Here is a 13621-nt window from a genome sequence, read left to right as displayed (position 1 = left end):
GTGGTTTGTAGGCTAGAGTCCTGTTCAGCATTAAACGCTAGAATGCGGTCTAGTAAGTGTGCATGGCTAATACGTCACACAAATGTTTCCGCCCCTATAGTCAGGGCACAAAAATACTATTAATTTCGGAAAAATACTTTGTATCAAAAATCTTTATAATAACTGGCTTTATATTAATGCTGTACATTGAATGACAACCTTCTGTGGTCTCCCAGTGGCTTACATTATTGCCAGTTTAGTGTTAAGTGATTAATTTACACCAAAATAAAAGATAACATGTATGCCTTCATCTCTGAAAACATTATTTTTGTCTTACATTTTATAATGAACTTAACACAGTTATTGAACTGAACTAAATCAATACTGAACTGACTTCAGCTGAATGATGACACTATTGTCGTTTTTAGAGCTGCTTTACAGCAGAATTAAATTCTGTTTGCTTTATTAATCATTAATTTCCTGTTTATCACTGTGAAGCTTTTTTGTATATCTGTATTGTATAAAGCACTACATAAATAAAGGTGACTTGACTTGGTTTCAGGTGTTTGGAAACAGCAGAGATGAAGGCAAGGGCAGCAGAAACAGAGCTGCTCAGACTACAGACTGAGCTAGACAAACTACAACAGGACCAGAAACACGCACATGATCTGCGTCAGGAGATCAGCAGAGACACGGCAGCAGTGCAGCAGCAGCATGAGGGTATCCGCTAAACAGCCTTACTTCAACATCAGCTCTTATGTGTTTAGTTTCATGCACTGTGAAAACAAACACTGTGAAATGCTTGTTTTTACCCACAGAGGAGTTGAGCAGACTGAAGAAACAGCTGGTGGAATCTCAAACTCCGTTAGATGAGATCAGAGAGGTGAGCATTTCTAGCATTTTTCTTTTAGCCAAAAAACTGAAACAGAAAATAAAGTTTATTTAATAATCAACAAATAAAACTTGTATATAAAAGTTTTATTTAAAATCTTGTATATAAACATTTCAAATGCAGTTTGTTTTATCAACTTTTTAATATGATTGTTCCACATTGTCCACATGAAAAACCTCAATGAAACACTTATTGAGCCTTTACATGAAACATGATACATTTCATTTAGTACTGTTTATTTCAATATACCTTCTGATGTTCAATCATGTTTATTTTGTGCTATAACTAGTAGTAAAAGAGGAAGAGATCTGATATGCTAACAGAATTTGAAAGCTGAGACTTTGTTTCATATCAAAAGTAACAAAGCACAAAGTCTATTGCTATTAAACTGAGAAATCGGTATTGTCAACCCAACCCTAGCTTCCACACAGCTAACATGTTTACTTGTTGTAGCTTATGCACATTTTTGCACTAAGTACAACCCCTGGCAAAAAATTATGGAATCAACACACTTGGAGGAAATTCACTCAGAATTTTTACGTTATAGCAAACACATAAATCACTGATATGGCACAAAAATGTTTTGTTCAATAGCTTAACATTATAGCTTCATGAAACGTTCCTCAAAAAAATTCACTGACATTTCTTTTATTAACGGCTTGTCTTTTTCCAGTTCAAGTAGAGGAAAAAAGTTTGTAATCACTCAATGTTTAGGAAAAACATTATGGAATCATCTTTTAATTTCCATTGCTACAATAAAAAAAAGTCTAAAAATGCTAATTAGTCATCAGCTAAAAGTGCTTACACACTTAACGAGCTGTTGGACTTGGTTAATTGAAAGGAAACATGGCTCCAACGAAAGACTTATCAGTTGAAACAGTGGAAAGGATTATAAAACTCATTCAATAAGGAATTTCAACATGGAGTGTGGCCAAAGAAGTTGGTTGCTCCCAGACAGCTGTGTCTAAAATTTGGTGCAAGTATAAACTGAATGGGAAGTTTATAAAAGGAAAACGTACAGGCAGACCAAGGAAGACATCAAAGCGTCAGGATAGAAAACTCAAAGCCTTGAAAACAGAAAATTCACAATAAAACAAATGAACAAATAGGCGTTCTATTTGTGACAACTATAAGAAAGCGGCTGAATGAAATGGGATTTAAATATAAAAAAGCCAAATGAAAACCAGCACTAACACCAAAACAGAAGAAAACAAGCTTACAATGGGCTGAGGAGAAGCAATCAATGAGTGTCGATGATTGTATGAAAGTGATATTCAGTGATGAATCACGAATCTGCATTGCCCAAGGAGATGACGCTGGAACTTTTGTCTCGTGCCGTTCTAACGAAACGTAAAAATTTGATTGAAGAAAACAATCAAATTTCCCAACTCATTTATGATATAGTGTTGCATGTCAGGTAAAGGACCAAGGGAGATGGCAATCATTACCTCAACAGTCAGTGCACAGGTGTATATTGAAATTTTGGACACTTTTCTCATCCTATCCATAGAAAATAGGTTTGGTGATGATTGTCATTTTTCAGGATGACAATGCATCTTGCCACAGAGCAAAGAGTTGATCTTGATCTGTAAAAAGACATTCCATTAATAAAAAAAATGTGATGTTGTTGAAGGCATGTTTAACGAAGCCAGAAAGTTAAGCTATTGAACAAAACCTTTTTTGTGTCATATCTTTTATTTGATTGTTTGCTATAAAGTAAAAAAGCTTGATGAACATCATCTAAGTGTGGTGATTCCATAATATTTGCCAGGGGTTGCAGATACTGACACACACTGCATCAGAAAAGTGCTAATTAAACATCACCATTTCAGTTAATGATTTCGGCACTCCAGACGGAAATTTCTGTGCATCACTACATAGCATGAAAAGTGTTTCTCTTGATCATGTGTAGGAGGTGAAGGCTGCGAGAAGGCAGCGGGAAGAGCTTGTGAAGCAACAAAAGGAGCAAAAGGCTGAACTGCAGGAGAAAGAGGAGAAGATCAGGAGGAGACAACAGAAGCTGGACCGACTAGGGCAGCAGCTGGAGGAGCTCAAGGCAGAAGTAGTCGTGAAACAGACACAACTTGAAGAACATGAAAAGGTAAAGTGACACAATATCTTTTCATACACCATTATTTCATATACTTCACCTTTAAAACTAGATGATCAACTATGTTAGAGGGACAGTTCACCCAAAAATGAAAATTTCAATTACTTATCCTCCATTGAAAGTCCATTATGGATGTCTTTTACAATCTCAGTTTTCAATTGTAAAATACAGTACTTTATTGACATTATTGTGTTTACATACAATATTGCCAACACACTATATGCAAAACAAGCAATGACAAGAACAAGAAATATCTATAAGTACTGAATAAAAATAAGATTTTAAAAATCATTATACTGTACATACTGTAATATATGTACAATGATGGTTTATGATTATATTGATCAAGACTTCTTTGGCTTCTGAGGGTGTGCAGCTGTAAAATGAATTTTGCTGCAATTGATGGGTAACTGTCTTCCCTTATTAACATTTGCATTTTATTAGTTTTTAAATAGCTGTAAAACTTTTGCATGAGATTAGAGTTTGTCAAAGACAAAGTATTTCTCTCTCACCTCTTTTTTTATCTTTTTTTGAGTTTTAGCCTAATGGACTTTCAATAGAGGGACAAAAATCTTTCAGTTTTTGTTGAAAAGAACTTTATTTGTGTTACAAAGTTAAGAACAAAAGTCTTAAGCTGTAGGAAAAAGGTCATTTCTGTTGTTAATAGTATGATGTATGATGCTCTGCTTACACAGAAGACACTTTCAAACCAAACAGCTTTTTGATGTCGTTGTCCTAATGAGGTCATCATATTTGTGTCCTGTGGGTAGATGATGAGGGTACAGCAGCAGCAGAGCATTGATCTGGAGCAGCAGCACAGGCTGAAGCAGCAGAAGCTGCAGGCAGTAGACAGTGCTCTGGCCCTGAGGCTGAACCGGATGGAGCAGGTCGCAGCAGCAGAAATGGACCTGCAGAGGGAGCACAAACAGTGCACTGCACTACAAGAGCAGGTGGATAAACTGGGTGAGCTGCATTACCATGTGTTCCCTTACGTTTAGCCTGGTGAACGCAGAACGATTTGACTTTGAGTACTGAAGTGTGAGTATGTGTTCAGAGCAGAAGGTGTGTGAGCGGGACATCAGACTCCAGCATGCTGTTGAGGAGACCCATCGCCTGCAAGAGGCTCTGCTTTCTGATAGGACAAACGCTGAGGGACGTCAGGAGGCCCAGAGTAACCACAGCCACACAAATAGGCAAAAACTGCAGGGAGTGGAAAAGGTGATTGGCAGACGGGCCCATTAGTAGTACACTGGCAATTTAATGGACACTGGAGCTGTTGCCTAGGTGCTATAGAAAAATATTAAAGCGAAAGTTCATCCAAAAATTAAATTCTGTCCCCCATGTTGTTCTAAACCTGTATGACTTACTTTCTTCTGTGCAACATAAAAGAAGAAATGTTAAAGAATGTCTTAAATTAAATGTAAATTTAATTTATATTTCATTTTAGTACTCCATGAACGTATTTTATTTCAGTTTTTTAAGGTTAAGTTTTTCATCTAATATTTGTTTTATTTTATTTCAGCTTTATTTCAGTTAATGAAATTAATTTTTCATAGTTTTAGCTATTAATAACAACATTATAAAGTTTATTCAGCTGATATTTGGCTGAACATGAGAATGAGATTCTCATGTTCAACATTGGCCCACAAGTAGTAGTAAAATATTTGAAAGACTTTTAACATTCCTTTATTTTACTAAGTCTTTGTTCAGCTCCGGCTGTTAGTTTATTCTATCCATGGAACACAGAGGGAGTTTATAGCCGACAGACTAACTTGAGCTTGTTTCAGGAGCGTGTACGGCTGCAAAGGGACCTGCTGACTGTGGAAAAAGCTGCTAAAGAAAACCATAAACAAGCCAGAATGCTGCAGGAACAGCTCAGCACCATTTCCCAAGAGCTGCTCTGCCTCAAAAACACGGTACAAACAGAAAATAGCATTGTAACACACCACATCTGTTTGCTGTAATAGATCTGTTGCAGATAAACATATTAAATATACTTGTTCTACTTGCTTGGGCTGTAATTAATTCTGAAGCACATGTGATGTTACTGTATATGGTTATCGGTGAGTTGTGAGAAAGATGAATGACCGTCATGTGCCTCTCTCAGCTGCAGAGCCAAGAGGAAGGAAATACTCGGCTATGCCAGATTAAGGACAGTTTGCGTTCTGTGAGGTCACAGATGAAAGCAGAGCTTGACAGTGGGGTGAGGGAGCTGGAGTCGCCCTCTAGTGTCTCCTCAGACACAGACAGCCTGAAAGAGAACCATCCAAGTGTTACGTTCTCCTTGGGGAATCCAGCATACAACACTAAGGTGAGCCTTTTCACAAGTGTGTTAGTATGGGAGATGTGCACAGATTGTGCACAAATTACTCTAAAGCAGTGGTTCTCAATCAGGAGGCCAGAAACCACAAGAGGGCCTCAGCAAACATCTAGGGGTCCTCATGATGAATTAAATGATTTAAAATAATGAAAAAAATAAAATTCATAATTTACTCACCCTCATTTCAAACCTGTATACTTTTCTTTCTTCTGCTGAAAATAAAAGTAGATATTTTGAAGAATGTTGGTAACCAAACAGTTTTGGTTCCCGTTGACTTCTATTATATGTACTTAAAAATACAATGGAAGTCAGTAGGATCCGGAAATGTTTGTTTAAGAACATTCTTCAAAATAACTGTTCCACAGATGAATAAGTGATGAAAGATTTGTTGGCAGTCCATCTCTTTAATTCCTGAACCAGGGTTCCTGCTGTCTTGGTAAATCTGGATATACTGTATGGGGAAGCCTAATTTTAAAAGTGTGACTTCTAGACCTGGAAAAGTCTGGTAAATTAATAAAATCTTAAAACACAGTGGGCGTTTTTATAATTAACATGCAATTTACTAGTTATTATACAATTTTTACTAGTTGAGCTTTAAAATATTTTATCGGGTACAAATTATATATAAAATATATATTTTTAAAATCCTTATCCTTTAATCCCTATCCAGTAAATCACAAACAACTGAAAGAGTCATGTAAATGCATTGGTTAAAATGCATCGCAGCAGAATAAGTATCATTAAAATTACTCAATTTTTTTTTTAATTTACAGAAACAAGGATTTAGTCTAAAATAAGTTTTGAAAACAAAATTAGAGGGCCTGTGAATATTAGGGGGCATTAAGGGGTCAAAAAGGTTGACAACCACTGCTCTAAAGTAACATTTAATCAGCATTCTATCTCTGAAAAGTCTGATTATTCTATTCTCTTTTCTGCTTCTGCAGTTTCAAACCTGGCACATTTGCAAACTGTTTTGTTAACCATGAGTTGAGATGCAATCAACAGGGCTAATGTTGATCATTTGCTACAAACAGGATGAACAGTGGCGAGGGGAAGCACTGAGGGAAAGACTAAGGCAGCAGGAGGACCATCTGAAGGTACAGTTAAGTTAATCATGATCTCAATATCTTGATCATTTGATAAGGCAGGGGTGTCCAATCCTGATCTTGGAGGGCCACTATCCGGTAGAATTTAGCTCCAACCCTAGTTAAGCACACCTGAACGAGCTTATCAAGGTCTCCAGGATTACTAGAAATATCTAAGCAAGTGTGTTGGGGCAGGTTGGAGTTAAACTCTGCACAACGTCGTCCGTCCAGGAGCAGAATTAGACACCCATGTGATAAGGTAACAAACTTTATATTATTAGACACTGATTTAGATTTTGTCTGAAAAGATTTGAAATCTCAAGACTGATTTGAGTGTCTGTCCATTGGTTCCAGGTTCAACTGCGCAGTCGCATGTTTTCCCAGCAAGAGGCTCTGAGTCAGCGCAGACTGCAGACTGAAGGCAGCATTCAGGGTCTGCGCAGACATGTTGACAAACTGGACCAGCTCCTCAGCAACTCTTCCAAAGACTCCTCTTATTTGAGTGACCTGGAAGCCAAACATGCCAATTTAAGGGATCCGAAACATTGGTCCACTGGCACTTCTGTATTGACATAAGCAAATATTTGCATATACTAAACCATGCAGCATTTATAAAGAAGGAGCTATCTTCCATTATCAGATTATGAAAGCAGGTGGTTACAAATGAGCTGTTCGATTAAACCCGCATCAACAAGAAAAGGGTACACAGAGACCATTGAGCTAAATCCACAAGACAGTCTCAATGACTTCCTGCTTTGGTTAGGGCAGAGACTGGAAGGAAAAAAAAAAAGGTTTGCATCAGCACTTTCCATAGACAAACAAGGACAATGAACCTTGAGGTAAAAATAAGATGGTGAAAGTTCATTCTCTACCTCTGATTTGTTATTGCTTTATGAAATTATTTTTAACAAGACTGTTACGTGCCTTTTGTTCATGTTAAAGCAGACAATGTCTTGTTAATGTTTACAGTTGAAACTGATGCAGGAAGGAAGGTTTCGTGTTTCATCATGTACAAAAACAGGTTGTGCTCTGGAATGAATTAGTTAGTTTTTACATGACTTGTCAAAAATGATCTTGTATTCAAAACCAAGATATGCAGGGTATTTATTACAGCACTTCTCTTTATATACAGTTTGTCTCAAATGAAATACAATTTAAAGCGAGTGTGCAATACAATAGCCTTGTTTCTTGTCCAGTTTCTCATGTTCCAAGATGTATGTCATTATTGCTCATATACAGTGTGATCAATCGTGTATGTGGACAAAAACTCAGTCTACAGTATTGTCTTTATTAACATAATTACAAATAAAAGTCACTTACAGTCAGAAGACATACTTGAGTTCAAGAGCAGAAGATTAATTTTTGCAGATGTCATTAAGATGTGAAAAAGCAAGACAGTAAAAAGAAATTAAAAATGGATTTTCAGTTTACAAAACATCTAAAATCTACTGTAATACACCATTTTTTTTTATATAGAAAATCATATTTGGAGTGCTTGTTTTTGCCTTTTTATCTGTCCACTGCAAATGTGCATCTATGGAAAAAGAAAACAGCTGGTTGTCACATCAGCCCATTTTAAGTTGTTTTTTTTCAAGCTGCTGTACTAATCAGCTCTGGGCCAAATTTCCCACAATGATATTTCTCATGCTGTGGTGGCCTGTTTGTTATATATTCATAAATTGTAGGGTGTTAATAACTCGCTTTGGATCGGGGGGGGGGAACCATGATGCCTGTAAAAGCAGTACTATCGTGCATCATGCTTAAGAAACCTTCAAGAAACTCAGCTCAGCGCAAAAGATGATCAGTGTTTGGAAATCAATTTAATGGAATGTTTTGAAAAGGCAAAATATCTATTACAAGTGAATTGCTGGAATTCTTTCGATAAAAGCTACAAGAGGATTATGAATAAAATGGGCAGCACATCAGAGTGAACAAAAGCAAATCATAAGGCAACTGAAATTATCAATGTAAAAACAATATGACTATCTTGATATGATGACGATTTGCAGGGCCTGAAGATTTGGTACGTTTCTCCTGCTGGTCTGTTTCTTAAGCTATTGTGATGTCGAAATATTACAGATGCTCAAAAACAGACCAAAGGGGATCTGAAACCTCTCAGACTTAACCAGCTCCAGGCCCTCGGAAAAACCAAATCAAAACTGCAAAGTGCGGAAAACATTCTTCAGGACATAAAATACGTCCCATTCTCTTCAATATATTACTATAACAGTTACTAAGTTAAAATAACTGCGTCTGAAACGACCAAAGATGATTTTTTTTTTTTTTTTTTTTTACAATGGACCTTCCATTGAGATTCTTCTCAAAACAATACTAATCTTGTATAGTACATGTATATTATTTCCTGAATAGGTACAAACAGGGATAAATATTTGGTGATTGGATGTGAACTGCAAAAACTCTAATTTAAAACAGAATACAATATTTCAGTTTTAGATTTTTAACAAAATGTTACATACAATGTTGATGCATGTCCTCCTGATCACTTCAACACGAATAACGTTTGCCAATATTTCCATTTCATTTACATTACTCTAATATTCAGACAGCTCCTGTACATGAGATGTTTAGTTTATAGTTATGCACATCACGTCTGTAAAGGATAAACCCAGCATTTCTTCAGTTTATCGACAATCATCTTCTCTCTTCAGGATTAGTGTTCAGCGGAGGAGCTGTCCTCCCATGAGTGCTTAATGGGAGCACTGGGATGTGTGCGTATGAGAAACAAGCAAAACAAGTGAGGGAAGACAGAAGGGGAGGTGGGAAAGAAGAGAGCATGAATTATATTACAACTCCATCACGCAGAAGCCATCTGGCCCCAGTCTCCATGAGCAATCATACTGGAAGGGGAGAGACATTTAGACACAGAGGGAGGCAGAGGTGAGATCTGGGGGGGGGGTAATAGAGAAAGAGAGAGAGTGAAGTCTCCATGGTCATTAACAGCTGCAGCCCTCCTTCTGAGGCTGTGCGTCGCTGCTGAGCCGCCCACCCTGGGGTGCGGTAGGCTTATGCTGGACCCCTGATTCGGCAGCGTTCAGGTCCAGGCTGCCGTCTTGAATGTTCTGGTAGATCTTCTTTGCAGCTTCAAGGAAAGCATCCTCCACATTCTCACCTCTGTTGGATGGACATAGGCAGAGATGCTAAAGAGAACTGAAATATCACACTAGGCATTTTACAAATTACGTGCGTACACTCTGATGGCAGATGTTCTAAAGGCCACTTACGTTTTTGCGCTTGCCTCAAGGAATAACAAACCTGTTTGAAAAGATTGTAGATGTGAAAGTGAGTGTAGGGTGTCTGGCAATGTATTAGCCTTGCAGTCAATTCAACAGTGAACCACATTATAACTTTTATCGTTATTCAGTTAACAACAAAAATAAATGGAAGCCCATCAAGCTCATATATTTCACTATAGATATTTCCAGTATTTTGTCTGTAATTATGACTGCTTGTTTTAAAACTTTTTATTGATATAAAATGAACAAGGTTCATTTATTATATAAAATTTACCACTAGTCGTTCTGTTATTCCAGACGTTTTGTTCTATATGCAATAACTGTATGTTCAATAAAAACATTAGTTATTGAGGGAAACAAAGAAATATGATTGGATGATTTAGATTTAAAGATGTTAATAATCATTTATTCGTTTAAATTACAACCACCTTACCATTTTCTTCAGCAAACTGCTTGGCCTCTTCATATGTGACATCACGCTGGGCTTCTAGGTCTGCTTTGTTACCAATTAGAATGATCACCTGAGGAAAGATTCACATTGTCTTACATAGGCTCAAATTTAATCTTCGTGCAAACCACATCTGCTCTTAAAATATGTATGAAGCCCCAACACCATTTACTTGAGTAGAAATTTCAAAGTATCATGTGTACTAAGTTTGGACTTAAATTACTGTTAAACTGAATGAACTTACAGTATTGGGGTTGGTGAGATTCCTGGCATCAGTCAGCCAGCTGCTGAGGTGGTTGTACGTGCTTCGCCTGCAAAAAAACAACAAGAATTACATATGTTCCTTGTGGCTTATTTAATAACAAGTGCATTTAAAAAAAAAAAGCATTAAACATGTAACCTCAATGTGAACAGAGCAGAATATTGGTCTACCTGGTGATGTCATACACCATGAGGGCCCCGGCGGCTCCTCTGTAGTAGCTGCGTGTGACAGCACGGAATCTCTCCTGCCCTGCCGTGTCCCAAATCTGAAGCTTCACCTTCTGCCCGCTCACTTCAATTATCCGTGTGCCAAACTCAACACCAATTGTATGAGGACAGTCAGCCATAACTAAAAAGATACAAAGTAGAAGTTATTCAAGTAAAATAACTTTTTTGAAGCCTCTTTGTTTAAAATAATGACAAAAGCTTTGCAATCAATAATCAACATAAAAAGGATAACATTTATGTGGTCAAAAATATACATCTTTTTTATACACAGATACTGAAATTGTCTTTCAATACTCTTTTTCTGCCTCATCTATACACCGATACCAGCTGTGATTATCTCGGTCTCTCTGCTCTCTGTTGTGTTTCAGAGCATGGCACTGTGTTCTTACACACAAGTAGCTCATAATCTGGTGTTTTCAGCATCTCAGAGCAGCTTGTTCACAGTAAATGCTGCAAACTCCAGCTTTGCATGTGCTCTTTGCATGATTTTAACAATGCAACATGCAAGTAACATATACACGTAATCTCCATTTTTGTGGACAGATGATTGCAGCATTTCAACGAGATTTGAAATTGGAAGTGTTAGCAAACCCGTTGTCACAAAAACTTGATGTGCAATGTGTAAATTTTAGGTGGATCTTTTGACAGAAATGCGATATAATATACATAACTATGTTTTCAGTGGTGTATAAAGACCTTACATAAATGAACTGTTATGTTTTTATTACCTTAGAATGAGCCATTTCTAATTACATACACCCCTTACATGTTAAGTCACCATTTTGCACCAACATGTTTGTACAGTAGCCCTAAATGGACAAAATGCTCTACAGAGTGTGTTTGCTTGACTGGCTACTCTCCGCTGTCTCAGACGACGACATCTTTGTCACACTGCACCTTTAAAGGGGCTTCCCTACAGTTCTCCACCAAAATAAAAGATTTGAGGGTTTAACTCTCGCAAGTGAAGATATTAAGATATTGGGCCGGTTTCACAGACAGGGCTTAGGCTAAGCCAGGATTAAGTCTTATTTCATTTAGGGTTTTTAAGTAGCTTTTATAAACATACCCTAGTGTGCCTCTTGAGACAAACCAATGGCAGTGGCATATTTTAAGATGTGTCACTGCAAGTTTCTTTCAGTTAAAACAGCTCAAACATGCATTTTAGTCTAGGACTAAATTAAGCTTTGTCTGTGAAACCGGGGGATTAAGTTTTTCCTTTGCGTACAGACGAATCAAAACGATCCCTGTTCACATGGATCCGTGTAAATGACAAAAATGCTGTATTATGCATGGCAGGCATTGGCGATGTGACTGTGTAAAGAAATATGATGTCACTTTGTGAAGTAATATGAATGCGCATATTGTATAGAAGTTAGAAATTCCAGTTTCAAGACAAAATCGTATATAGATTAGCCTGTGCCTCAATAAGTACTGTTAAGGATTCCTTATTTTAGTGTAATTCATACCACCTTTGGGCACTTACATTTCTTTTCTGTGAACTGGTGCAGTAAACATGACTTTCCAACCCCCATGTCACCTATAAAGACATCAAACAATCACACCTATTTGAGCCAAACCAAATGTCCAAACATTCATTACATATTATGCAACATCTATATAACACACACACACATACATATATATATATATATATAGACAGAGAGATAGAGAGAGAGAGAAGAGACTCACTTACCAATAATGATATATTTGAAAATATAGGAATAGTTATATGGTGCAGTCGTCATTTTTGCTCTGGAAAGCACAAAGAAAATGATACAAAGCTTAAAATGACATATCAACTAATAAACAGTCGAAACAAATCAAATATCAAATATACAGCATTCATAGCAACAAAATGAAACCACGCTGACAGCAATCAAGCAGCGCTCAGCTGACCGACTGTCCTACTATTGTCTTAAGTCACATTTCCCTTTTCCTCCCTAAGATCACCTAACCTCGATAGTGAGAGATCAGGACAAGACAAATTCAGGATAATAATGATGTATAGATGACAAGCAAACACGATAGTTATGTAAACTGAAATGTATACAGGCACATAGTAACGTGACACTGAGCTAAAACAGCATAAACACTGCTGCAGCACTACAATCGGCCAGCGCCATGACTGACTAATCAGCTAATCACACTCCTGTCAAAGGTTTCACAGCTATAAGCTAGACCACACCTAATTTAATCGCTCAAAAGTAATGTTTTAACGCGTAGGCCAGCGGCCATTGCGTTTCCGTGTTGCATTTTAGACGATAAATTTGTTAATTTTAAGCATTAAAGGGCTAGTTAGCTTTAGCTGACCTCGCGCTGAACCAAACCCCGAGATGCTAAAGCTAACGGCTACTCCCAAAAATGAGGCACGTAAAGCGTTAAAAACAGTGTCAGTCGTTAGTATCAATCAATCCTGAAACGAAATATGGTGAAATTATCTTGTGATGTGCGTATCCTTTACCTAAAATATAAATTCAAGTGGTTTTTGGAGGTTTGGGTAGGTTATCGGCGTGTGTGAGCCGTCCGGTTGCTTTCTTCCTCTAAAAGTGCTGCTGCGATGAAAACAGTGAAAGCAGCGACTTCTACTGGAGAAACAGCACACTACACTACACTCAGCTCTACTGAAGATACAACACACACACTGTAACAACAGTGCTTCCTCAAAAATGGATGAGAAAAATAATCGGGAAGATTTTTTTTTCAGAAAAAAAGGCTAAACAAAATGAGACCAAGTAGTATCACCTACTTTTTTTACTGACACTGGCACTGACCAACAGCGAAATCAGCATAAAGGGAAGACGCTTTTTGTCAGAAAGCCAAAGTGTATTTAAAAAAAAAATGTCGAGACAAGTTGCCACACGTGTTTTAATAAACGTGTTAAACGGTATAAATGTTTTATATAATATATATATAATATATATTAATATATATATATATATATATATATATATATATAATATATATATATATATATATTTTTTTTTTTTTTTTTTTTTTTATTTTATTTCCCTTCCCTGAAAGAAACGCGTCTTCGAAGAGCTGTT

General features: G+C 37.0%; 2 protein-coding genes across 7 annotated transcripts in view; one reads left to right on the top strand and one right to left on the bottom strand.

The window, feature by feature from the left end:
• Nucleotides 1-7718, top strand: part of cntrl (centriolin) — a 40621-nt gene extending 32903 nt beyond the window's left edge. For 3 of the 6 annotated variants that reach the window (XM_048190084.1, XM_048190085.1, XM_048190082.1), the window contains 9 exons: nucleotides 542-699; nucleotides 798-862; nucleotides 2784-2972; nucleotides 3752-3944; nucleotides 4036-4199; nucleotides 4769-4897; nucleotides 5089-5292; nucleotides 6336-6398; nucleotides 6741-7718. In XM_048190084.1, the coding sequence (XP_048046041.1) occupies nucleotides 542-699; nucleotides 798-862; nucleotides 2784-2972; nucleotides 3752-3944; nucleotides 4036-4199; nucleotides 4769-4897; nucleotides 5089-5292; nucleotides 6336-6398; nucleotides 6741-6962 (1387 nt within the window). In that variant the 3' untranslated portion in view covers nucleotides 6963-7718. Of the gene's footprint in view, nucleotides 1-541; nucleotides 700-797; nucleotides 863-2783; nucleotides 2973-3751; nucleotides 3945-4035; nucleotides 4200-4768; nucleotides 4898-5088; nucleotides 5293-6245; nucleotides 6399-6581; nucleotides 6646-6740 lie in introns of those variants that run through there. The other 3 variants (XM_048190086.1, XM_048190083.1, XM_048190087.1) reach the window with 3 other exon arrangements.
• A 469-nt stretch (nucleotides 7719-8187) lies between these two features.
• Nucleotides 8188-13191, bottom strand: rab14 (RAB14, member RAS oncogene family). The gene is made up of 8 exons (XM_048190090.1): nucleotides 13039-13191; nucleotides 12271-12329; nucleotides 12061-12114; nucleotides 10521-10698; nucleotides 10333-10399; nucleotides 10074-10161; nucleotides 9629-9659; nucleotides 8188-9518 (listed from the first exon to the last, which is right to left on the bottom strand). Exons 2-8 carry the CDS (start codon nucleotides 12320-12322, stop codon nucleotides 9341-9343), a joined length of 648 nt encoding a protein of 215 aa, XP_048046047.1. The 5' UTR covers nucleotides 12323-12329; nucleotides 13039-13191; the 3' UTR covers nucleotides 8188-9340.
• Nucleotides 13192-13621: the final 430 nt, after the last annotated feature.

The sequence above is a fragment of the Megalobrama amblycephala genome, linkage group LG4, assembly GCF_018812025.1.
Source record: "Megalobrama amblycephala isolate DHTTF-2021 linkage group LG4, ASM1881202v1, whole genome shotgun sequence".
Classification (NCBI taxonomy): Eukaryota; Metazoa; Chordata; class Actinopteri; order Cypriniformes; family Xenocyprididae; genus Megalobrama; species Megalobrama amblycephala.
This window is presented reverse-complemented; position numbering and strand designations above follow the sequence as displayed.

What these genes read in the sequence shown, in the direction of transcription:
- rab14 (XM_048190090.1), bottom strand. Translation starts at nt 12,322, where the DNA reads ATGACGACTGCACCATATAACTATTCCTATATTTTCAAATATATCATT. An exon ending in TTTCAAATATATCATTATTG is followed by an intron (nt 12,115 to 12,270) that starts GTAAGTGAGTCT and finishes ATGTCTTTATAG; the next exon opens with GTGACATGGGGGTTGGAAAG. An exon ending in CTTGAGGCAAGCGCAAAAAC is followed by an intron (nt 9,519 to 9,628) that starts GTAAGTGGCCTT and finishes TCCATCCAACAG; the next exon opens with AGGTGAGAATGTGGAGGATG.